Genomic DNA, 27,435 nt, shown 5'->3' with positions numbered 1-27,435 from the left:
TAGAATGCTGTGCTGTAAGATAATGTAAGGGGAGGAGGGTGTTATGAAGGGTGCTGTGTTGTTAGGGTCTGTGAGGGGAGAGGGATGTTATGAAGGGTGCTGTGCTGTTAGGGTGCTGTGCTATGAAGGGTGCTGAGCTGTTAGGGTCTGTGAGGGGTGCTATGAATGGTGCTGTGCTGTTTGGGTCCATGAGGGGAGTGGGGTGTTATGAAGGGTGCTGTGCTGTTATGGTATATGAGGGTAGAGGGATGCTATGAAGGATGCTGTGCTGTTAGGGTCCATGAGAGTAGAAGGGTGCTATGAAGGATGCTGTGCTGTTAGGGTTCATGAGGGGAGAAGGGTGCTATGAAGGATGCTGTGCTGTTAGGGTCCATGAGGGGAGAGGGATGTTATGAAGGGTGCTGTGCTGTTAGGGTCCAGGAGGGGAGAAGGGTGCTATGAAGGATGCTGTGCTGTTAAGGTCCACAGGGGAGAAGGGTGCTGTGCTGTTAGGGTCTGTGAGGGGTGCTATGAATGGTGCTGTGCTGTTAGGGTCAGTGAGGGGAGAAAGGTGCTATGAAGGGTGCTGTGCTGTAAGTGCTGATGGGTGCTGTGATAAAATGCTGTGCTGTAAGATTATGTTAGGGGAGAAGGGTGCTATTAAGAGTGCTGTGCTGTTAGGGTCCATGAGGGGAGAAGGGTGCTATGAAGGGTGCTGCGCTGTTAGGTTCCATGAGGGGAGAAGGGTGCTGTGCTATTAGGGTCCATGAGGGGAGAGGGGTGCTGTGAATTATGCTGTGCTGTTAGGGTCCATGATAGGAGAAGGGTGCTATGAAGGGTGCTGTACAATAAGGGACCATGAGGGGAGAAGGGTGCTATGCAGGATGCTGTACTGTTTAGGTCCATGAGGGGCAAGGGGTGCTGTGAAGGGGCTGTACAGTAAGTGTCAGAGGTGTGAAGTGTGAAGAGGTGCCACGGGTCTCGATATGCACTTCACCAGCCAGCACTATTGTTGCCTGAATTGCTCGCTGACATCCAGGACTGAGTGGGCTGTGTGCAACAGAAGTGTGAGCTACAGCTGATTGGCTGGAGCACCGTTTAAGATTAGTAATGTAATTAGTAATAACAAGAATATCACTCGTCGTTAAATCCGCCGCCCCGCACCGACCCCCCCTCATCTGTGTCCGGGCAGCACAGAGCTGTGCTGCCCGGACCTGTGACCTCCTTCTCCCTGCACTATGATCCTCTTCCGGGTGCAGAGAGGAGGAGAGCCCGGCGCAGCAGCAGCGCCGGGTAAGGGAGGGAGGGGAGAGCCGCCGAGTCCCCATGGGACCCGCTGACTCTCACCGCAAAGGACAGCTCTTAACGCAAGAGCTGTCTTTTGCCATAATTATCGCATATGTTACATAATATGCGATAATTATGAATGCGGTAGCCGGCGATAAGGGGCGCGGATGTTAGAGAATCCCCCCCTATGTCTGGCCCTATATATAACGCTGACTCAATAAAATGCGGTCATCAATGCATTTTCCTAAAATATTCCAATAAAAAATATTTCCCGGCACTGTGCAGGTAAGTAGGAGAACATATACCAAGCAGTGCAGGTAAGTATGAGAACGTATACCAAGCAGTGCAGGTAAGTATGAGAACATATACCAAGCAGTGCAGGTAAGTACGATAACGTATACCAAGCAGTGCAGGTAAGTACGAGAACGTATACCAAGCAGTGCAGGTAAGTACGAGAACGTATACCAAGCAGTGCAGGTAAGTATGAGAACGTATACCAAGCAGTGCAGGTAAGTACGAGAACGTATACCAAGCAGTGCAGGTAAGTACGAGAACGTATACCAAGCAGTGCAGGTAAGTACGAGAACGTATACCAAGCAGTGCAGGTAAGTACGAGAACGTATACCAAGCAGTGCAGGTAAGTACGAGAACGTTTACCAAGCAGTGCAGGTAAGTACGAGAACGTATACCAAGCAGTGCAGGTAAGTACGAGAACGTTTACCAAGCAGTGCAGGTAAGTACGAGAACGTATACCAAGCAGTGCAGGTAAGTAAGAGAACGTATACCAAGCAGTGCAGGTAAGTACGAGAACGTATACCAAGCAGTGCAGGTAAGTACGAGATTGTATACCAAGCAGTGCAGGTAAGTACGAGAACGTATACCAAGCAGTGCAGGTAAGTACGAGAACGTATACCAAGCAGTGCAGGTAAGTACGAGAACGTATACCAAGCAGTGCAGGTAAGTATGAGAACGTATACCAAGCAGTGCAGGTAAGTACGAGAACGTATACCAAGCAGTGCAGGTAAGTACGAGAACGTATACCAAGCAGTGCAGGTAAGTACGAGAACGTATACCAAGCAGTGCAGGTAAGTACGAGAACGTATACCAAGCAGTGCAGGTAAGTACGAGAACGTTTACCAAGCAGTGCAGGTAAGTACGAGAACGTATACCAAGCAGTGCAGGTAAGTACGAGAACGTTTACCAAGCAGTGCAGGTAAGTACGAGAACGTATACCAAGCAGTGCAGGTAAGTAAGAGAACGTATACCAAGCAGTGCAGGTAAGTACGAGAACGTATACCAAGCAGTGCAGGTAAGTACGAGATTGTATACCAAGCAGTGCAGGTAAGTACGAGAACGTATACCAAGCAGTGCAGGTAAGTACGAGATTGTATACCAAGCAGTGCAGGTAAGTACGAGATTGTATACCAAGCAGTGCAGGTAAGTACGAGATTGTATACCAAGCAGTGCAGGTAAGTACGAGAACGTATACCAAGCAGTGCATTCTCTTTTGCTTTGTCATGCGTAATTTGCGCCGGAGTCCATTCTTGCCCTAAGTTATGTAATAGTTGTCAGCAGGCAGCTCCAAAGCCTTGCGCTAGGATATATTTAAAGAGAACAGTCTGTCACCATCCCGCACGCCATAAACATTGCTCATGGATGTCTGGATCATTAATATAAACTGGCTACTGAAATTACAAATATGCTGTCAGATAATAGTCTCTACGTCCAGGAGGGAGGTGGAGCAGCAAGAGGCCAAACGTTGAGTCCAACGGTTCTACTGAGAGTTGGAGACAATCCCAGGATATTCTCATTGCGTGGCAAAGTTAATGAAGGGCAAAGAGCTCTATTGCTGGACATATAGGATGTTTTTCACTACTTACGGGAACATTTACTAAAATGGGAATTTTATTTCACATGGGATGTTGCGATGAGCAACCAATTATAATCTACTACCTACTAGAAGATAATAGATAGTAACTGATAGCAACATCCCATCTTAGTAAATCCGGGATTTCGGCGGGCGGGATCTCGACCGCCGGGATTCCGACCGCCTGCATCCTGTACTCACCTAGAGATGATGGAAAAAATAACACACTGTCTTACACTATTGTTCACCGCTGGTTGATCATGCAACAAAGAGATGTATGTCAAGAAGGCATGGTCTCATGGTCATGTAAGGCAGTGGTTCCCAAACTTTTTAGAATCACGGCTCCCTATAGTATCAAAAATTTTGTCGTGGCACCCCTAGGCCAAAAATTTTCTATGGAGTAATTTAGAAAAAATATTAAATGAAGTAAATTGTGTTTTTGTCATCCTTAGGGTCAGTTATGTGATGAGTTTCTTATGTTTGTCCACATATTTTATGATTGGTAGCCACCAGCACTAGTTTTGCCTATTACATTGACAATGAATAATTTTTAATTGGTCCTGATCCACCAAGCCAGGGCACCCCTGCAAGTGTTCTGAGGCACCCCAGGGTGCCTAGGCACACAGTTTGGGAAACACCGATGTAAGGACATGTGGCAATGTCAAATGGCAAATAAGGAGCATTGTGGAAGGCTGGATGCATGTCTGATGTTATGTAAGGGGTAAGTTGAGAGATCAGATGGGCCTGGGCATGAGTAAAGTGATCTGATGGCCATGTGGGGAACGTATGGCATGTACTGTAGCGTGGGGAGCGTATGGCATGTATGTAAGCAGGGGCGTAGCACGAGCTCCAGGCGCCGAAAGTTCACAGGGTGCCGGAGCTGTGCTCCGCAAACTCTGCCACCTGCCAGCTCCCCCAGCCCTGACTCCTGCGCCGCCCATCCGTGGCTCACAATATCAGCTGCCTGAGCCATGGTCCTCACAATGCTGTACAGGAAATCGTGCTACTAAAGCTGGCGGGCACTTCCTGGTGCTGCTAGCCTGCAACAGCAGTGCAGCATTCACGTAGTGTGACTTGGTATAGTCGGCGCCACTTTCCTGGAGCCGCCGCTGGAGAAGACACCAATTGGCAGTGTCAGTGTGGCCTCCAAGTCCACACCCTTGCACTGCACCCTGCCGCTAAGACCCGACCTTTCCTGTGCAACAATCCAGAGGGTTACCCGAGCCTCCCACCACTGAGATGCTGGGTCTGAAAGAAAAGAGGTAGTAGTGTCTGGGGTTGTGGGGTGCGGGTTTGGTGCTGTGTGTGAGAGAGGGGAGGGGGTGCTGTCTGTGTATATGTAATAGAGAGAAGGGGGTGCTGTGTGTTTGTATGTGACAGAGGAGGTGCCAGGTTAGGTGGTAGAGGGGGTGCGAGTCTGTGTGTTACATAGGTGTCACGGAGTGCTGTGCAGTGTGTGTGTGTGGGGGGGGGGGGGGGGGGGGGGACATGCCCTTGCTCCAGGCACTGTGGCACCTAGCTCTACCACTGACTGTAAGTGTATTTGATGGCTATGTAAGGTGCATGTGGAGATGTGGCATTGCATTTAGGGGCAATTGAGGAGTTCTGTTACTCCTATGGTAAGGTCCAATGTTGTCTAATAGCTATATGGAAGTGGAACTCAAACTTTTTTTTTGAATCACGGCACCCTAGAAGGGCAGAATTTGATTCACAGCACCCCTAAGACAAAAGTTTCTGAAATAAATTTTGAAAAATAAAAATATTGAATTGTGTTTTAATGTCAATGTGAAGGTTAATTATGTGGTGAGAGATTGGCTTAGCTTCTGTTTGTCCACTTATTTTATAAATTGAAACCACAAACAATAGTTTCACTATTGTTTGTGGTTTGGGGGGGGGGGATCAAACTGCTGGGTCACTGTATCATACAGCACACCAGGAACCTTTGCATTCTGGTGGAACTCATGCCTACTGTATTTCCCTCTAGATTGTAAGGTTGCGAGCAGGGCCCTCATACCTTTGACTGTCTGTAAATACTTAGTTTGTTGTATCATAATATGCTGCGCTAACTGTTAATAAATAATAATAATGTTAATGTGTCCCAAGGCACCCCAGGTTGCGATGGCACACAGTTTTGAATCACCGGCATATGGGGGAAAGTATGTTACTATTATACGCTGAGGCTGGGAGACCAGCAAACAAATATTAATGGGACTTGTGGGCATATATATTTCTAAATAATTTTTACTATAATCATATTTAGTGTAATCATTTTTTATAAAAAAAATTTACATTATTATTTTCACATTATTTCAGTATCACCAGGATGTACTAAGAGACAATTGGAGAATTAGCGCAATTCTCCAACAAGCCCTTAAATTCACTTTTCTTATTTTTATAACCAGATAGCATTTCTTATAGTTGGGGAAATGTGATCTGCCTGAATTTACAAAAAAAAAACAAAAAAAAAAAAACACCAGAGGGAGCCCTGTAATAATAATGCTATCATAAGATAGCATTATACAGGTTTCTCTTGGGTTCTCTAACTCCTGCACAGCCTTCTCTGAAGACACCTAAAAAAGCCTGGGCACGCCTGCATTTTCACAAACATACCCAGAAAACACCATGTTACTGCCCCTAAATTCTGGCTTCCTGTCCATCATACAGCAGCTACTCTGCGACTTCTATGCGTACAGATATTTTTAATCACTAATTGACGTTGGGAATGACGTTTAATGACGCATGTGCGTTGGGAATGCTGCGCACGCTTAGTCACTCGATAGTCGCTCCATTTGCAAATTCTCTGATTAGAGATCCATGCTGAATGAGGCCTATAGTCTGCATCCGAAACAAACACTAGCGTTTTAGAAGTGGGCTATTTGTATGTGACTTGGATAAAGCATAGAAAAAGCATACAGTACTAACCCTTACTGCAGTAACCCTAACCCTAACTGGCACTGAAATAACCATAACTGCAGTGACCATAACACTAACTGCAGTGACCATAACCCTAACTGCAATAACCCTAACTGCAGTGACCATAACCCTAACTGCAGTGACCCTAACTGCAATAACCCTAACTGCAGTGACCATAACCCTAACTGCAGTGACCCTAACTGCAATAACTCTAACTGCAGTGACCATAACCCTAACTGCAGTGACCCTAACCCTAACTGCAGTAACCCTAACTGCAGTGACCATAACCCTAACTGCAGTGACCCCAGCCCTAACTGCAATATCCCTTACTGCAGTGACCATAACCCTAACTGCAGTGACCCCAACCCTAACTGCAGTAACCCTAACTGCAGTGACCATAACCCTAACTGCAGTGACCCTAACCCTAACTGCAATATCCCTAACTGCAGTGACCATAACCCTAACTGCAGTGACCCCAACCCTAACTGCAATAACCCTAACTGCAGTGACCATTACCCTAACTGCAGTGACCCCAACCCTAACTGCAATAACCCTAACTGCAGTGACCATAACCCTAACTGCAGTGACCCCAACCCTAACTGCAATAACTCTAACTGCAGTGACCATAACCCTAACTGCACTGACCCTAACCCTTACTGCAGTGACCCTAACTGCAGTGACCCCAACCCTAACTGCAATAACCCTAACTGCAGTGACCCCAACCCTAACTGTAATGACCCTAACCCTAACTACAGTAGCCCTAACCCTAACTGCAGTAACCCTAACCCTAACTGCAGTGACCCTAACTGCAGTAACCCTAACCCTAACTGCAGTGACCCTAACTGCAGTAATCCTAACCCTAACTGTAGTGACCCTAACCCTAACTGCAGTAACCCTAACTGCAGTGACCTTAACCCTAACTGCAGTAACCCTAACTGCAGTGACCATAACCCTAACTGTAGTGACCCCAACCCTAACTGCAATAACCCTAACTGCAGTGACCATAACCCTAACTGCAGTGACCCCAACCCTAACTGCAATAACCCTAACTGCAATGACCATAACCCTAACTGCAGTGACCCCAACCCTAACTGCAATAACCCTAACTGCAGTGACCCTAACCCTTACTGCAGTGACCCTAACTGCAGTGACCCCAACCCTAACTGCAATAACCCTAACTGCAGTGACCCCAACCCTAACTGTAATGACCCTAACCCTAACTACAGTAGCCTTAACCCTAACTGCAGTAACCCTAACCCTAACTGCAGTGACCCTAACTGCAGTAACCCTAACCCTAACTGCAGTGACCCTAACTGCAGTAATCCTAACCCTAACTGTAGTGACCCTAACCCTAACTGCAGTAACCCTAACTGCAGTGACCTTAACCCTAACTGCAGTAACCCTAACTGCAGTGACCATAACCCTAACTGCAGTGACCCCATCCCTAACTGCAATAACCCTAACTGCAGTGACCCTAACCCTTACTGCAGTGACCCTAACTGCAGTGACCCCAACCCTAACTGTAATGACCCTAACTCTAACTGCAGTAGCCCTAACCCTAACTGCAGTAACCCTAACCCTAACTGCAGTACCCTAACCCTAACTGCAGTAGCCCTAACCCTAACTGCAGTAACCCTATCCCTTACTGCAGTAACCCTAACCCTAACTGCAGTAGCCCTAACCCTAACTGCAGTAACCCTATGCCTTACTGCAGTAACCCTTACCCTAACTGCAGTGACCCTAACCCTAACTGCAGCAACCCTAACTCTAACTGCAGTGACCCTAACCCTTACTGCAGTGACCCTAACACTAACTGCAGTGACCCTAACCCTTACTGCAGTGACCCTAACACTAACGGCAGTGACCCTAACCCTTACTGCAGTGACCCTAACACTAACTGCAGTGACCCTAACTCTTACTGCAGTAACTCTAACTGCAGTGACCCTAACCCTTACTGCAGTAACCCTAACCCTAACTGCAGTGACCCTATCCCTTACTGCAGTGACCCTAACCCTTACTGCAGTGACCCTAACACTAACTGCAGTGACCCCAACTCTTACTGCAGTAACCCTTTCGCAGTTAGAAAATAATTATAGATAATTATTGCTCAATCACATAAATAAATGTTGTCAATGTTGCAATATAACATTATTTGCATAAAAGAACAAGAATTATTGCAAGTCTGATTTTCCATACTATGATGTCCCTGGGAGGCCAATGCTGGTGAACGTATTCATTTTTTACATATAACTCTTTAAAGACAAACAGAGCAAAATTATCTAGAGTCACGTCAGTTTTTCCTCTTGTGATACAGGCCGTACAATGCTGCCCACTTTGAAATTACCATATTGGAAAAGTAACCATAGCCGGGGACTTGTCAGCAGTAAATCACACTGGTCATCGAGAGGGATTAAGGTTTATCATCAGATTTACAGCACATGATCGGGGCGACACTTGTCACAGTACATTCTATACATAGCACGGAGAACCTGCTCCCCAGCAGGTGCTGACTGTAATCACTGTTTGAAAGATCGCAATAATGATCTTCGGTAAGCCCGTGATAAGGTTCCGCGCTATGGCTGAGGTCAGTCAGTGTTTATTATGTAGCTGCAGGCATTTGGGTGGCATCCCATGTAATTAAAGGCAAATCACTGGGGGAAGACTGGCGATGGCCATCGACAATACATGATTCATAACTGTTGATGATTTATGGCTGATGTTGAATACTTTTGCCATTGATTGGTGTGTGTGTGTGGGGGGGGGGGGGGGGGGGGGGGGACCAGATGGTTCTGTGTGATCCATGGGCCAATCAATTAAAGAAAGGGGATGACCATCAGTTGGTGAAACCACCTAAGTTAAACCATCAATGGTCAATTTACAGATTGCCATTGATGGTATCAAATAATGGTAACCAAAATGTGTCTCATCACACCCCTTTTCAGGAGTGCATTGACCTGCCACGTGGGAAAATCCCTGTTGAGAGGTATGCAATGGCTATCCCTAGGCCGGACCGATAGCTTACATAATAGTCTCCTGTTGCGGCATGGTTGGTTGCGCTCCTGTATATCGCCAACTTAATAATTAAATAATGAGCTGGATAAGGTGGAAGATGATGTGATACTCAGCAAATCACGCTATTACAGCCCTCTGCCATGAGCATCATTGCAGCCCAGGAACTATCTCCCGAGGTACAAAGACTGTTAGCATAGCATCATTAGAACATTGATATTCCCTTGTCCTCTAAGGGAACTGTGTATGAGAGGTAGCAGTGTGGTATAGATTATACTTAGGCCGTCCAAGGAATGTAGCAATGGGGGCAGAGGTGTCCGCGGGTGACAGTCAGCAGTTGGGAGACTTGATGTTGAGTGAGAACACGCTGCTCTGAGACTGTTATGGCAGAGGTGTATCCGGTCAAGGGATTTACGATGTCTAAAGCGACCATGTTATTGAAGACCATCCTTAGTTTAACCCATCTAGTTAGACTCCTAAAGGTAGTCGATGCGTCTAGATCGGCAGTAACGGAAGTTAGATGCCAGAGCGACGAGCGCGTGGTCGACTGTCACATGGTTGAGTTTTCAAAATTTTTTCCTTGGTTCATACTTCACTATATGAGTCGACATAGAGTAAGGTTATAATAGTGTGCTGAGCGCAGCGAGCTATGCGAGGAGACACTGTGCACATATAGGGCTATTTCACACGCTCTGGCTCCTGCCGGATGGCGAAACCAGCCAGAAAGCCGTGCAGCACACAGCAGTTTACAATGGTGGGGATGGCCACAACCCTTGTAGCCGTCCCTTCCAATGGTGAGATCCGGCTGCAACCGGGCGGCCGGGCCGTGGCCATCCCGTGTGAATGGACACATTTGTGTCCATTATTAACTACGGCTTCCTGGCCGTTCGGGGTTTCGGCGCCCGGCAGGAGCCAGAGCGTGTGAAATAGTTAATACAGTGACTACAGGGAATTCGGCACAATTTAAAAAAAAAAACCTCATGTTGACCATGGGACCGTCACTCTGGCGTCTAACTTCCATAACTGTCGAACTAGGTGCCTAACTAGACGGGTTTGACTAAGGTTGGTCGACCATAACATGGTAGACAGCTTTGACCCGCTATAACCGGCAGAGATGAGGGGTCCAGTTGCATGAGCCAGTGTCTTCATACTGGCCTTTCCCGTCTTCATGTTTATCAAAGAACTCCGGAGAGGCGGTTGCGTGTTTATTCCTGTCCACATCTCTGATTGCACTCCTCCGCAACAACTAGGAATGCATGTTCGCCAATTACCTGGTTAGTAGATGGGCGTGGCCACCTCTTCCGCTTAAACCCCTCTGAGCTTGGGATGAGAAGAAATGAGCAACTTTGAAGGTGCCAATCAGCAGCACAGTTGCTGTCATGGTTAACATTGCTAATTTACAGCATTGAGGCTTTTGGGTTTGATTCCTACCGTGTGCTAACTGTGGAGTTTGTACATTCTCCCCGTACTTGCGTGGGTTTCCTCTGGGTGCTCCGGTTTTCCTCCCACAAACCAAAAATATACTTGTACTGTAGGTCAATTAGCTCCCTTCATAAATTAACCCTATTGAGTATGTGTACATACAGGGGGACATTTATTAAATGTAGGAGAGAGATAAAGTGCTACTCAATCAGTTCTTGACTGAGATAAAAGAAGAAAGGGGGTGATTTAGTCGGTACTTTGAAGCATATTTAATAATATCCTTGTTATGACTTGTACATAGGCCCTTATTCTGGTCCATTCGGCCAGACCGTTTGTTTGCATGGGGACCAATGGTATGCATGTGCAGTTGCAGGTTCACGCACCCAAGATTCATGGGCGTTCTAATGGAAAACGCCCAGTTACATGGGTGACGGGGGCTGGCAGCTGACATCCCCAGTTGTCAGCTGCCTGACCCACTTCCTTCAGAATGTCCACACAGATCTAAGGTTAACTCAGAGTATCCTTAGATGTGCGTGTGCCGTCCACATCATTGGAGGGTCGGCGACCAGCCAATGATGTGGGTGACCCCCCTTAGCCTGCGAATGGATGTTTATGTAAAACATCCATTTGCAGCCCCTGCAAGTGTACGCGGCTTGCTAAGGAAGGGGGGGGGGGTCATCCTGGCATTCGCAAGGTGGTATCTGGTGGAATCAACCAGTATAACTCCCTGAGAGGCACATTCATCAAGATCGCATTTTAAAATGCGATCATATCGGGGGAATGTATCAATTTTAAGGGCTAAGCCCTAACCCGGAAGCTGGGGGGTCAGCGCATGCGCGGTTATGCATCCCCCATAGAAACCTATGGGGGATGCGGCCGGCGGCGCTGCAGGGAGGATCGCAGCAGGGATCGGAGATTCCTGCTGCGGTCCCTCTATGATACATTTAGGTGATACTTAATATTTGCGGCTGAACACCGAAAACGTGAAAAATATGCTTTGATAAATGGGCCCCATAGTCTTAAATTGTTCTTCAACCAATCAGCTCCAGTCATGTGTTTGAAAACTAACAGTTAGGTGCTGATTGGTGGCTAACGCAGTATTTAAAATAAATAATGATGACGAATGATAACAATATGATCACTTGTTATTAAATGAAATGGGTTCGACACACATAGCGATTTAGATGCATTTTCTTAATGATTTGACTTCATTTGTCTAGATCGCTTTGAAAATGCCTCAAAATTGCTATGCGTGTAGGGGCCATAGCAATAGCGATGTACGATATAAACCAGCGTGCTGGTTATTATTGGTCATTGCCAGTGTTCTCTCACCAGAGAACACTGGCGCTGACAGATCTAAAATGACTTTTACAGTATTTACTTCGGTGTCCGCCAAAGAGTGGGTGGGCTCTGACGTCAAGTGATGTTATCCACCCGCCCCTCAGCAGGGGGATGCTCGTAAAATGTTGGGCATTCCCCTGCTCTAACTCCGTTTCCACCTCCATCTGCCCTTGGCCCTCCTTCCCCGCAACAAGCGGCCTGATGAGTATGTGACTCGTCTGAGCCGGTCCATGCTGGGGTTTGCGCAGGAGATGCATGCGCAAACCCTGACCATCGAGGATGGTGCCAAATTCGGATTGCTACAAGCGATCCTGAATCGCCCCCATCATGCACAGTTTGTATATGTACAGTATTCCATTATTTATTTACAGTGTCTTATATAGCGCAGCAGATTCCGCTGCACTTTACAATTGGAAACAACAGTGATTAAACAAACTGGGTAGATACAAACCGTCATAGAGGTCGGATGTTTTACAGCTTAGATAAAAAGCAGAGATAAACTACCAAACAATCACCTCCTAACTGTTATGTTCAAATGGCACAGCTGATTGGTTACTACTTTATCTCTCTCCACTCTGTGGGTCCATGTATGAAGCCTTGGAGAAAGATAAAGGGGGTTATTCTGTTTCATTTGGTCCTATTCTGTGCATTCATTTCTGGGCATGTACACCCACGTCAAACATTTGGTTCGCCGGGTGCACGCAGCCTACACGGAGAGCAGGGGGGGGGGAGGCGGAGAAGGGCATGGGGCGTGGGGCAGCCCCATTACAGATATATGGAAACACCCAGATTCATGGACGTCCCCATGAGATTGCTGGGTGTTTATTTATTTAATAACAGTTTCTTATATAGTGCACACATATTCCTGCAGCCCTGAAACCCATAGGTAAAAACCGTCACTGGAAAATATATAACGTGTGTGTTCTATTTATGCTGTAGCTCCACCTACATTATCTACAGCTCCGCCTAGCCAAACACCTGCCTTTCACCTATGGGGGCCCTGCCCATTTGGTCAGTCCTGGTGAGAATAGTGACAATGCGAGACGTCATCTTTTTTTCTTTCCTTATATGTTGTCCCGCACATGTTACACGTATGTGCATGTTTCTACAGACCACCAACTAAAGGCCCATACACACTAGGCGACATTGAGCTGAAATCCGCTCAAAACACCCAGTTTGAGCGGCCCAGTGTGTATGCCCCAGCGATGAGTGCTGCTGCGCGCAGGGAAAGCCTTTGTGGATGGCTTTGCATAGCGTTGCGTAATGCGAAGCCCCCCCCGCGCGCGCTGCCGGCGCCAGGCAGGGGGAAAGCAGCTCAGTGTGTGTGCCCTGAGCGGCTTTCCCCCCAGCGATAATAGTGATCATTGCTGCCCATACACGCTGGGCATAGTCGCCCAGTGTGTACGGACTCTACCACAGCCATCATGTTTGTGGAGGTTCAGGAAGCCTTCAATAAGGAACCTTTGTGTACTTCTGTTATCGGTCCGCTCTTCTAAAATTGGTTCAGCTCTATGGAACTTATAGTGAAATGCTAATCTCGAAATCTGTCTGGCGGCGGGCACATGACACCAACTAAATGCCAACTGAGAGCTTTTGGGTTCTGCTGGAAGGCAGAGACTATATTTATCTTTATCTTGACCAAGTACTCATTTCTCCTTAGGCTTCTCACTTCTTCCATGCGCATTGCATGAGTATCAACATGACAACATGATACCACCCCTGCATTTCGCCACCATCGCTCATGAACAGGGACATGTAACTTGTATCCAACTCATTTTAGTTACAGTCACCTATTTCTGCTGTTGCTGTTACTGTGCATATGAGATCGTCGTTACCATTTGTAACTCTTTAATATCTCTGGAGCGAAACAACTAAATGTTTTCGAGTTCTCCCGAAGGAAACTGTTCCCTCCCTTTTCATGATCTGTTTGGGATCAGATGACGGGTCACCATGGTTACACATCTATTCTTGACAGGATTAACAGCTTTCTGTGGTGTACCGGCAACTTGGTGTCACTTAATCCGGGACACGGTGGGACAGTGTGTTGTTGGCATTTGCCCAGACTTGGTGAATATTTTTATTTTTTAAGTTTAGATTATCTTCTAAAAAAGTAATATGATTTTCAACTTTTAAAAAAAAAAATGTTGCCGTTGCTGCTTTGACCTGTGTTGCCCATGTATTACTGATAACAGCTCATTTATAATACAGTAAGAAAAAGGCAGCGAAACGCGTTAAAAATATAAGAACATTTCTAGCTTTTTACTGCTCTGCGACCTTACCCATAATGTGACAGTGTGTCTTCATATGCATACTGTTCCCATAGTAGCAAGGCATGGTTAATGGATGAGGAGGGATGCTGAGGTGGTGCCTGACCGGCCTGTGGGTCTAGGCCTAATTGTGTTGCTGGTCTGAGAGCCAGATGGAGCAGAAGGATGGACCTATCCACAATGTGATATGATAACATACCTACCCTAATTTCTGATGTCTGAATATAGGACCTGCATGAAAAGGAGGCGGGGCCACCAGATGGGTGGGTGTGGCCTCAGATAGAAGCCATGGTCTAGCACCACAACCCCCATTTTTGTACATTTTTAAGGGGGTGTGCCTAAAGCTCACCTAGCAGCTGGACAGCCCCTGGTTCCCTTCCTGCCCGCCATCCAAATAGTGGGACTGTCCCGCTGTAATCGGAACAGTAGGGAGGTATTTGATAATATCACAAAATCAGGGACAGCTTGCAAACAGAGCCTACAGTAAACCAAGCAACCATTTAACTTCCGGGTTGGCCATCGACCATCGAAATAACCATCAATGGGAAATACCAGAACGGTTTCCCTCCATCGATGTCAACCATAAACAATGATTACTTTATTTCCCCCCAAGGAGTCAGGACACAGCACATAGCTCTATCTCCGACACCTGTGAAGCCCCGCCCCTATGATTCATTGGCCCATACGCCAATCATCCAAAACAAATGGATGACCATCAATAGGTAAAAAAATCGATGGTCATACATTGCACAGTATGCTACTATTGATGGCAAGTTGCACTATTGCCATCAATTGCAACCATCGATGGCAATAGCAACGATGGCCATCTCTACAGGATATCGGTTTAATTTCACTTTCCTTGTGGAAGAGGCCATAAAACATTTAAAAAATAGTTAAACCCTATTGAGAAGTGGAGACAAGTTTAATAAGTGACCAAAGGCCACATACTGTATAGTAGAGACGGACACTAAATGCATCAATATGTAACAGGAGGAATCTGGAGTAGAAATACACCTAATACACGTCAGGTTACGCGGGGTGGGCGGTGATTTTATCAGTAATCATCAGGTTACGCAGAACGGTCAGTGATTTCGCCCTAACAGAGAAGCATCCATGGTTGCAACTACTGGTCTCTGTGTGCTCAGAAAAAAGGACAGGCACATGGCCATTTTCTATAACCCTAACCCCTGCTGTCCCTTCCCTACCTCAAACTGCCACTGCATCATAATCATGCCGGTGCTTAGTGACACGGTGACCAACGTCACAGGCACAGATCTGCACATGTGTAGGGTTGGGAGGTCAACGCTATACCCTACGTGTATAGCTGCTGCTGAGTATATTGGTATACTACAGCACGGGTGTCAAACACAAGGCCCGCGGGCCAAATCCGGCCTGCCAGACCTCGTCATGTGGCCCGCGCAGCCGCTGCCACCCAACCCCGCCTGGCGCTGATTACATTACTGCGGGAAGCCATCACAGTGTGAGTGTCACATCACATTCAGTGACACTCACATGACGACTCGAGACTGAGAGACATACCTAACAACGTGAGGAAGCCGGGTGACACAGTCACTCCGCCGCGGCGCTCGCTGGGAGGAGGAGGGAGGCAGGACAGTGGACACAGACTTGTTAGTGTCACTGTGTGACGTGCCCGACTCCTCCCCGGCTCCTCCTGCGGGCAGCGGCTACGGCGCTGCCATGTGTGACACACGCCCGCCTGACAGCGGTGCCAGTGACACCGTGACGTGCATGCTGCTGCGGCTGCCTGTCGGACTTGGACGCCGGCCCGGCGGTGAGCTGCCTCCTGCCTGTGGTGCCGTGCTGCGCAGCAGTGGCATCAGTTGGTTCAGTATATTTACTGTAAGTTCGGCAGTGGGGTGGGCACAGTTGTGTTGTCTCTTGTTGTCCAGACCAGTCTGTCCAGTCCAGAGTCCGTGGCCGGGCAGGCAGAGAGCCAGACCAGCAGCACACAGCCGCAGCCTGAGCCCACAAATCTGCAGTGCGGCTGCCTGTGTCCAGGGTCATTATCATTATCTGTCCCACTGTCACCACCGGTCCAGAACTCTAGCGAGAGTCCTGTGAACCCAGAGGCCCAGGTCACCTGCTGGGCGATCTGACGTCACGTCACTGTGCCCTGTCCCAGGCCCCCAGCCAATCTCCCTGCTAGTTATTACTTACATTATTACAAAAAACAGTAATAATTGAATGCAGTGACAATAATTTATGATAATAAAGAGTGGACACATAGTCCTACAGATACAACCGGCCCTTTGAGGGTGACCAAACTGCTGATGCGGCCCCCGATGAATTTGAGTTTGACACCCCTGTACTACAGGATACCTTGTGTAGAGAAGAAGGGGTGGTATACTCTGCGCAAAACCAAAGCATTTACCAAAGCAAACACACAGTAATCTTTGAAATATTTCAAGTATAGGTACGTTTTTATTTCTTTGAAAGTGTTTAAAATAAATTAAATATACTTCAATGTAAATGTAACAAGAAAAAATGAATTGCATATAAAACATTATACTAATACCGGTATACGCACTGGGGATGGTATAACAGACAAGACAAGCACACAATGAACATATATCTGGATCCAAATCTATAGATTTGAGTCCTCCGTTAGGATTTGCACTTACATTAAGCTATCCTCGGCATATCCTTCTTTAGGTCCCAGTAAATGTCAATTGATAAAGGATCTCACTTTTGATGGTTACAGCTAAGATGTCAGTCTTAGTTTATATCCACATAGTTGGTGCTTACCAGGGTAGGTGGCTGAGGGTCTGCCGGCAGACTTCCCAGATGGGCTGTGTGGTAACCTGCACAGCGTCCAGTGGGATCCAACCTGTTCGCGATCGACTAGTTTTGCCTTGGCGGCTTCTTTAGGATGCTGAGTACGTTTTTCTCAGCAGACCCTGCGGTACAGATCCTTATCCGCAAACATTGGAGATGTATTGGGGTTTTCGTACTACAGTCAGGATGAGTATACTGTACGTCTAAGGGGGGTATTCAATGTGGGATCACGGCTGTCGATCACCGCTGTCAGCCGTGATCCAGGCCCGTTTGCGGTCAGATCAACCGCTGAACGACAGGTGGGACTCAATATTCGATGCAAAGGGGGCGTGGCCGCGGAAACGGCCGTGGATTTTCGATCTGCGGCCCAGATAACGACAATCCACGGCCATATCGGCAGAACGGGACCGACAGCTTCTGATGTCGGGCCCGTTCTGCCATGATCCCTCATCAATGCTGTCGTTAATGACCGCATTGAATAGGGAGCTGCCGCTATTTCCGACGTGGATTGAATACCCCCCTAAATCTCTGAAAAACACCAGGCTTCTGACCAACCAGATTAAAGGCAACAGCGGTTCCTTGTAAATGTGCAGCCAATACATATAGGGTTCAAGGACTGCATTATCCTTGTGTAGGAGAGAAAGGGAGACCCGCAGCAGGAAGTATTTCCCCTTTAATTTAAACTTCAAACAGAATAACAGTCATATCTCTGTAATGAGACATCTTCATAACAACATACCTCGGTGGAGCTCCCGCCGGGAGAATGCAGGAATTACATGAGGACACAAACCAACCAAGGTCAAACGTATTTGCTGCTAGTGATGACTGGAACTGGGCACTGGCGAAAATGCCTCTGGTCATTGTTACATGGTCAGCATACTATCTACCAAACTGTACGACGCTCATGTTTTTCTTTTCATTTTGGGTACTTGTTTCGTAGCACGGCGCCCATCGCATACCATACTTAGTGGTGTGTGATGCGTGCGATGCGATATTCCCATTAAATTAACAGGAGTGCTTGTGCAATGAAATATCGCTTAGCATTGCATGACAGCAAATGGCATGCGATGCAATGCGATTTTTAATTGTACAAGCACCCTGATGGGTGCTTACAATGTTAAATGCACCCCCATTGTCAACGCCACCCCCATTATCAACGCCAACCCGAAGCGCGGGGTGCGCAGCGAGCCCACGAGGGGCGACAGTACGTGTACTCCGACCTTTTCATACCCCAACTATCCACCTTGGCGTGGAGTTGATTTCAGATAGTGCGGCGAGCGCAGCGAGCCACCGAGCCCGAAGCATGCCGAGCACAGCGAGCCCCGCGAGGGGACGCGGAATACATGTAAAGTAATCCATGTCCCCTCGCGGGGCTTGCTGTGCTCGCCACGCTTCGGGCTCGGTGGCTCGCTGCACTCGCCACACTATCTAAAATCAACTCCACGCCGACGTGGATAGTGGGGGTATGAAAAGGTCGGAGGACGCCTCAGCTCGCATCGTACCAAGGGGATCCGGGCATGCACTGTGTTTAAATATCATCATAATAAAGTCAGTACTGCCAGGGCTTTTTTTCAGCAGTTTTCAGTAGTTCACTCTTTCTGACAAAATATTTCTAATGCTGTGTACACACGGGGGAGATATATTGCTCAGCCATATATAGCTGAGCAATATATGGCTGAGCAATATATTGCTCAGTTTCTACTTTACATCAGCGACCAGAGATGGTCGCTGATGAAAAAGAAACTGCCGGGGGAAGCCCGGCAGTGGTAATCAGCTGGTCGCAGGAGCATGTTCCTGCGACCAGCGATCACTACAGGGGTAAAAACGGGAGCGCACACCCGGCGATATATCGCTGGTGCACACTCCCATCACGGGCAATATGGTCGCTGAGCGACCATATTTCCCGCGATTTTGGACAAAATCGCCCCCGTGTGTAAGCACCTTTAGATGGACAAAACCATGTGCACTGCAGGTGAGGCAGATGTAAAACCCCACCCAAATCTAATTATCTCTGCACAAGTAACACCTGCCTCACCTGCAGTGCACATGGTTTTGTCCATCTAAGAAATATTTTGTCAGAAAGAGTGAACTAGAATAAGGGCCACAGTCCCTGCTGGAGCCTAGTGAAAAATAGTCCTGAGTACCGCGCATTGCTGTCATTTGGGGGTATACGCACAGAGTGATCCCTGCTTCATTTCTAAGTGATCTAGTCAGATCTATTTTTTTTATTAACCCTTTGAGTGCCAACGTTGCTGTGCGAGATCGCCAAAATATCCATTAAAAAAAAACAACAACACGCCAGCGCCACTCAATATTTAACTAAACTTCTAGTAATTAACTTGGCCGGATCTGTGTTTATTTATACTAACAGAACAGTCGCTCACAGCAACCTTGGCACCCAAAGGGTTAATAAAAGCCATGTCTAATTGGTTGCTACAGCATGTATGTATAACAAAAATAAGAAGCAAAAAAAAAACCAAAAGCAAAATAAGCAAAACATAAAACTATAAATAATAAAAAATAAAATCTCTGGTACATTTTATACGAAAAAACGGCCTTTTGAGTACAACCCTTGTCTGCTTTTTATACTGCTGTATGGAGTTAATATATTTTTAGAAAGTATATTTTATGAGTATACCATAGTTTGGTGCAGTAAAAGACACACTAGCTGCATAGGCTTAGTGACTCATTTATATGGAAAAGAAACCGGCGTCTATGAATTGCGAAAGGTCACGTCCCGAAGTAACCCGTATCACTGACATTAGTGGTTACGCGGGAACAAGGTCGGTGGCCCTGTAGCGTTATGGAGTGCCTGTGATTGCACTACGAAGCTCTCAGATGTTTTATTGAGCATTTCGGGGAAACAAGTATCCAAAAATAAAAATAATTACATTTTCAAATGTTCCTGACCCCCCATTTAAGCCTTCCCAGGTGCGGGTTTGCCCAGCAGTATATATTTCCAGCTCGCGGCAATGAGTGGAACTTGTGTTTCACGTTTCGCTAGTACTCATCACTCACGCGGGCTCTGTTTTCATCTCTGAAATAGTACAGCCGCTTCTGAACGCGGAGTTCTAGGCTAAGTAACATTTAATTGCCCGTTTGTGCAGAACCAGTTACATTGTAATTGAATATTGTGCGGCCTTGATTGATACCATTTAATTAGAATTCCTCTTGTAACGGCTAATGTCATTATTTTTACTCTTCGAGATGACATGAAATGAGAAGCTCATCCTGTCTTTCATCTCTTAGCTTATGCCTTAGGCAGCTCTTTCTTTTCCTACGAGGTTTTTGGGCTGCCCCCTGCATCTTACTTTTTGTGGGACAGGTTTGAGCCGTGGCAACTACTATGAGGATGGGCTGGGAAATCATAGCCCAGAGCCACACTCCAGGCCATGGCCGGATCCAAGGAGGGACAACAGGGGCTGTAGTCCCGGGGCCCCCCACACATTCGGAGCCCCCTGAACCGTGCACCCCGCTGGTACTGAAATTGGAGCACAGCATGAGTCAGCTGTGTGTCTGATTTCTCCACTACGCAGCCGCTGGCAGCGTCACCCGCCAAAGTGCTGCTGAAATCACTGTCAGTCTCTTGCAGCATTTCAGCCAGCGATGTGCCCGCTGGGATTTCTGTGACATGCGGTGGTGCCATTTTCCTCAGTCTCAGCGGCGACATCAGCATGTGACTGGCTGGCAGCCGGCTTTGAGCTATGTGGCGCAGGGTACATTTTGTAAAGTGTGATGTGCATTTTGGTCTAAAAAAAAAATAACCGCCATTATATCACTTGTATTTTTAGGGGGCCCCAAAAGTTTGTTACCCAGGGCCCCCACAGACCTTAATCCGGCACTGCTCCAGGCCCATTACCACATAGTGGAGCCGTTGCTGAACATTGAACACTGAGTGCGATATGTATCAAGCATTGGTAAGAGATAAAGTACTAACCAATCAGCTCCTAATGGTCATGTTACTGGCTGTTCTTGAAATAGGACAGGAGCTGATTGGTTGGTAAATTATCTGTCACCAGTCTCTGGGCGGGATGTATTAATATACATCGCCGTCCAGCCGCCGCGATGCTACCGCATATGTACTAACATATGCGGCTAGCATCGGGGTGCGGTGACGGAGACACCTGCGATACCTGTAATGTGGTGTGCTGGGGTCTCCGTCACATCCCGGCGGCTGTCAGTGTCCCCGGCGTCTCCTCCTCCCCCCTGCAGCCGGATGTCCTCCCAGCTGTGACACCTGCTGGGGGAGGAGATCGATGGAGGACGGGAGGGGGGGTCGCGCGGACGGCGGGCAGTCGGTGGCGATAGAAGCCCATAGGCTTCTATAGGGTATCGCCACCCAGAGGTGGCGATACCCTGCCCGGTGGAGATGGGGCGGATGGGTAATGGTACATAGGAAAATGCGGTAAAACCCCCGTTTACCACATTTTCCCTTTAGTACATCCCGCCCTCTCTCTCTCGAAGCTTTGAGAATGCTCTCTCTGTATCTCTCTTCAAGGCTTAACTCCCCACACCCCAAAATGAGTGACATTATATGGGGTCTGGTGCAGATGAAGTCCGTTTGCGGAGCATCCAGCATATTATGCGTTTTTGCTCCGTACATGCTCAGTAACAAAATAGACACAACTCACTAAGCTTGATAAGAGTCGTATGCAAACACAGCATACCCTCCTACAAAATGCTCTGTTCCTGGACTTCCTTACCAGTGGCAGTTGCAGAGGTGGGGCTGCACCACTGTTCAATATTCAAAGAGGGGAGCCACACCTACTGCCACCCCAAACATCACTGTCCTGGACTCACTGGCAGTTGATGTGACCCCCCTCTTTGAGTTTTGTACTGTGCTGGAGTCCAACCTCTGTAACTGCCACTGGCAGGGAAGTCCAGGAAATGAGCATTTTGTACCTAATGGAATGGGTCATGTTGGAGGGTATGCCACAGTGGGCTCGGTCCTATTGGGTGCGGAAGATTCGTGAGTGCGAATCATCACGGTACTGGGCGGACTCTACGGTGGGCTGAATTTGCTTAAAAGCGCTTGCACCTCCATAAGGGTGCGAGCAATTTTAAGGGAATTCGGCGCAGCGAAGGATGTGAGATTGGCATGAATGCCGTTGCTATCGTTTAAACACCTGACAACAGCACCTGAATGGCATCTCGCAGCCTTCGGACCCAATACGATCAACCGCAATAAGCGGCCCTCCAGCTGTTGATTAACTACACATCCCAGCATATCTTGCTTCAGTTTCAGCATGGCCAAATAGCAAAACTGATGCAAAGAGAAATAATGAGAATCCATAACCTCTACTGCATTTCCGTACCGTATCTGCATGTTTTCATTCAATGAATTGCTGACAGCACCGATTGGTGGATAGCTACAGCCATCCACCAGTCACTATGGTGACGGCCATTCACTGTCTGGATGCAGGCTGGATGGGAAAGGTAGAGAAAGCTGCCTGGCCACTCTTACTGGGTGTAACTCAGTCACAGCAGCTTTACAGAAATCTGTACAAAAGCCCCGGAGACACCGTCTAACTGCCGCTCAAAGGCCCCTAGAATGAATTGTTTTATTGTATGAGTTTATATTTATTGACGTAGCAGTATATTAACCTGTGTCACTCCAGGTCAAATATTCCTCTGCCTCATTGACATTTCATTTAGAACTATTGTGTTGTTAAGTTATTTATTTATTTTAATTACTGTTGCAGTGGCATTAAAAACAGAAATAGGCAGTGGCGGCTCCTGCCTTTAGACTAAAAGGTGCCCACACACTAGAAAGATCTGCGATCATAAGATGTGCGCATAAATTAGCCTTCAAATCTTTTGTCCGATCTGGACAAAAGATTTCAGGCAAGCGCACATCTTTACCAAAGATTTTTCTTAAGATCCCGTGTGCGTTCCTATAGATCTTTTGTTAAATCTTCTGATCTTTCGTGCAGAACGTAAGATCAGAAGATTCAGCTAAAGATCCAGGGGAGCGCGCATCGGACCGATATTGGCCGATTTTCGACCGATTATTGGTAACCATCGGACGATATATCGGACGATTTATCGGAAATCGGTCAATCGGCCCAAAAATCGTTCTAGTGTGTGGGCACCTTTAAGGGGGGCTGCAATTTCCTGGGTACTGCTCATTGCAAACAGTCATTAATTATTTGTAGGTTATTAGTTTGATTTGCGCTGTACAAGTGTTTGTATGCAATTACTGTAAATAAATGATGTACTTGTATGCACATAAACACAGGTACAGAGCAAAATAAACACTTTTAATAACTTTAATATTAATTAAAGTACACAAAATGATACTCTTAATAAAGATCTACAAACAAATATTATTCAAATAAAATAAACTTCCATGCACCTCTCTGGTGCACTGCATACCTTCCTTCAGCTGCAACACACTGAGTGACCCACTGAAGTCTGGGCATTCTCTCTGCAGAGGATTTTCTTCTGCTGGGCTGCACAGGCAGCAGCCCATGGAAGCACTGTAGCTCTGGTGATTTGCACAGAATGGCTTCCTGCTGGGAAGCTATTGCTGTTATTGCTCCATGTACTGGCAGCCCAAGAGGGGGGCTTTATCGCCACTTTAACAGGCTTGATACATCTGCCTAATGGTGTGTACACACGCTTCGATTTGCTTTAGATTCGATGTTCGATTCCATTTTCCATTAGATTTTGCATTAGATCTTTCCATTCAATTTAGCATTAGATCTGTACTTTTGCATTCGATATCGATTCTGATATCGAATTCGATTTACATTCAAGGCACAGTGTACACGTTCGATTTACTGGATTGAATTTGATATTTACTTGCCTGCACAGTCTATTTTTCTTTTCGATATAGAGAAAACGGTAGCGCGCATCGAATCAAATGCAGATTGAAATCATCTTAAAAAACGATTAAATTTGATTTGAAACAAATCTAAGTGTGTTTACACAGCTTTAATGTTGTTAGGACCAATGAGGGACATTGATAGACTCTTAATGGGAGCCTTTGAATTTGATCCTACTTCAGGGAGTCCCCTGCAGAATGCAGGAGTGTGGGCAACTATGAATATGGTATACTGTAGAGCTATGTACAAACACTTTGGTTTGCTTTAAGCTGTGTACACACGCTTAGATTTTTCCCTGTTTTCGATTCAATTTTGCTTATAGGAGCAAAATCGAATCCACATTGAATGGTTTTTAGGACACTTTCGATCTGCATTCGATTCGATGCGCGCTCCTGTTTTCTCAAAATCAAATAGAAAAATCGGTACTTATGTATTATCTGGGCTCCCATGTTAAATGCAACTCATTTTTTCATAGCCCTACTATCCAACTACGCATGGAGTTGATTTTATATAGTGTGGCGAGCGCAGCGAGCCACCGTGCCCGAAGCGTGGCGAGCGCAGCGAGCCCCGCGAGGGGATGCGGTCTCATAAGAAAAACGGGAGCCCAGATATTACATAAGTACCGAAAAATCTACTCTGCAGCCAAGGAAATCTCGAATTCGATCCAGTAAATCGAATGAGTACATTGTGCCTACATTGTGAAATCGAAATCGAATCGAATGCAAAAATACAGATCAAATGCCAAATCGAATGGGATGATCTAATGCCAGATCTAATACAAAATCGAATCTAACATCAAATCTAAAGCAAATCTAAGCGTGTGCACAGGGCTTTAGATTCAATGTTATATTCGATTTTCTATTAGATCTGGCATTAGATTTTCCCATTCAATGTGGCATTAGATCTGTACTTTTGCATTTGATATCGATTTAGATATCAAATTCGATTTACATTCATGGTACATTGTACACATTCGATTTACTGGATCTAATTCGATATTTCACAGTTCACAGTTTTTCTTTTCGATTTTGAGAATCCCGGAGCTTGCATTGAATCGAATGCAGATCGAAAGTGTCCTAAAAACCATTCGATGTGGATTCGATTTTGCTTCTATAAGCAAAATCTATTGGCGTGTACACAGTTTAAGTGTTACTTAGCATTATGTGTAGAACTGCCGTATCTGGCATTGCTCCATAGTCTTTAAATGTCTCTGTGTCTTCTTATTATAGCATATCTATTTGTGTTGCAGGTACAGTCACATCACAGGTCCAACATTACAGTTGTACCTAAAGAGAAGAATCTATTTGAGGATCCTTTCTTCATTGTGGAGACTATCTGCATCTGCTGGTTCTCCTTTGAGCTCTCGGTGCGTTTCATCGCCTGCCCCAGCAAAGCTGCCTTCTTCAAGGATATCATGAATATGATCGACTTCGTGGCAATCATACCATACTTTGTTGCCCTGGGCACAGAACTGGCTCGGCACAAAGGTGTGGGACAGCCGGCTATGTCACTGGCTATCCTCAGGGTCATCCGGTTGGTCAGAGTCTTCCGTATCTTCAAGCTCTCCCGACACTCCAAGGGATTACAGATCTTAGGACAGACACTGAAAGCCAGTATGAGGGAACTAGGACTTCTCATATTCTTTCTGTTTATTGGTGTTATCCTCTTCTCCAGTGCCGTGTATTTTGCAGAGGCCGATCATCCAGAAACAAAGTTTACCAGTATCCCCGAGGCATTCTGGTGGGCGGTGGTGACAATGACTACAGTAGGCTATGGAGACATGTCTCCGGAGACAGTAGGTGGTAAGCTGGTGGGCTCTCTCTGCGCCATTGCGGGTGTGCTAACCATCTCTCTTCCTGTGCCTGTCATTGTATCCAACTTTAGTTATTTCTATCACCGGGAGACAGAGTGCTCAGATATCGGGCACTACAATCATGTTGGCTCTTGTCCAAATGGTCCACCGCATACTCCGAAGTCCAAGGGGAAGGATAAGAGTCCGGTGCTGGACACATTTAAGAACTTATACAGTAACTCCAAGGCTGAGTTTCTAGATGGACTTTGCCCTGTGGATGATAAGCAAGTGAATACTGGCCAGTCCCATATCATAACACAAGTGTGACTTTCTAAATTGAGCCCAATTCCCATCAAACGTCACTTGATCATCCTTTATGTTGGAGTCTTAAATTAATAGCCGTACTGTACATGAAGAGCCAATGACTTCTTTTTGTTGTGTTGTCCAAAAACATTGAAAGAATAAGCATTGTGCTTTGCTGAACCATTCAATTATACTCTGCTTCTTTACATTACACAAACAATGGAAATATATGAATGTTTTTTTAGCAATACAAAAGGCAAGCCTCACGATGGCTTCCAAAGATGGAGTTGAGTAAGTTCCATCATTGTTGGATGCAAAATTAGGTTAACGAGAGATGACTCAAGTGAGTGCACGAGAGGAACATAAATGACGAGGAAGTAAGGCTGAAGCCCTTCGGACCAAGAGTTTGGCAATACTCCTGGCCAGTTGGAGGTTCTGCAAGAAGGTGATTCGCTTATACCAGCGAAAGGTTCCCACCAATGCCTAGAGGGATAAGCTGTCCACCACATGACGATGAAACATTAGGCAGACACTATTATAGAGAGCCCAGGGAACAGATAGCTGATAGCAGACTCAAGGAACAACAAATGACTAATTACAAACATATGACAGCGAAAGTAACCCAGGCTAGGAATATAGAAGGAAGGTCGTCTGCTCACTCTCCAAAGAGGACACAATGGCGTTGTATGTGAGCTTTGATTTTACACTTCTACACTAGAGATTATTTTTTTATATCATAATGTCACCCGTAAAGATTGGAAATGATGCTTTTCACTTATAAGGAACCAGAACAATTACATTTACAGGAAATGTTGAGTATTAATCCTTTAATCAGTCTCGGGGTTTACAAAATACCTGTCAACGGATTTCTTCTAATTATGTTATATGTGATCTGTGTCTCCAGTGAACAGTACAACACCTAGAGACATTGCCTAGTTATTTGTGATGAGGAAAGTAGTTGGCGTACCCTCTTCCGCACAGCTACAAATGCGATACCGCCTGATTAACATGAACTTCTTCTTTTGGTCAAATGTTCGTAAACTTGCAGAATGTCCTTTTATATAACATAATACTGCAGTTCAGATTTCTTTGCAGGCAATTTTGCTTTCACCCATCCCTTCAATCTCGCAATAAAAGTCTTAAATTAAGTCTTTAAGTCTTTAAAGGGAGCCTGGTAGAGCGTATGTTGTCAGCCCTCTGTCTAACTATTCTGATTTAAAGGTGACATACGGCCAGGTGTACTAAGCTTGAACAGTGATAAAATGGAGAGTGATAAACCACCAGCCAATCAGCTCCAAGCTGCAATTCCACAGGCTGGGTTTGAAATATGACAGGTAGGAGCTGATTGGCTGGTTGTATATCACTCTCCATTTTATCACTTTTCAAGGCTTCATACATCTCGCCTATTATAATGGTTGTATGTAATGAATGGCACACGGGGATGATGCACGGCTAGACAATGATCTCCGATCAATCACTAACCATCCCCTCATAGGTTAGCCCGTGGTGTGGATTGTAAGAACACGCGCTCTGATGTCATACTTAGTAGGATCACATGGACATTGCGGGTCATGATAAGTTAAGGGCCTATGGAGGATTTAAAAGACAGTTATAATAGATTAAAGTATAATA

The 27,435-nt window shown here is 46.3% G+C and overlaps 1 protein-coding gene across 1 annotated transcript in view; it reads left to right on the top strand.

Moving 5' to 3' along the window:
* The window catches only part of LOC146041774 (potassium voltage-gated channel subfamily A member 7-like), a 44,725-nt gene extending 17,764 nt beyond the window's left edge, over positions 1-26,961 (top strand). The window contains exon 2 of the mRNA XM_083161676.1: positions 24,958-26,961. Within this exon, the coding sequence (XP_083017802.1) occupies positions 24,958-25,827 (870 nt within the window). The 3' untranslated portion in view covers positions 25,828-26,961. The remainder of the gene's footprint in view (positions 1-24,957) is intronic.
* Positions 26,962-27,435: the final 474 nt, after the last annotated feature.

Source organism: Crinia signifera, chromosome 19, assembly GCF_055691185.1.
Source record: "Crinia signifera chromosome 19, ASM5569118v1, whole genome shotgun sequence".
Taxonomy (NCBI): Eukaryota; Metazoa; Chordata; class Amphibia; order Anura; family Myobatrachidae; genus Crinia; species Crinia signifera.
Note: the sequence above shows the minus strand (reverse complement) of the source record. Positions and strands in the feature narration are given on the sequence as shown.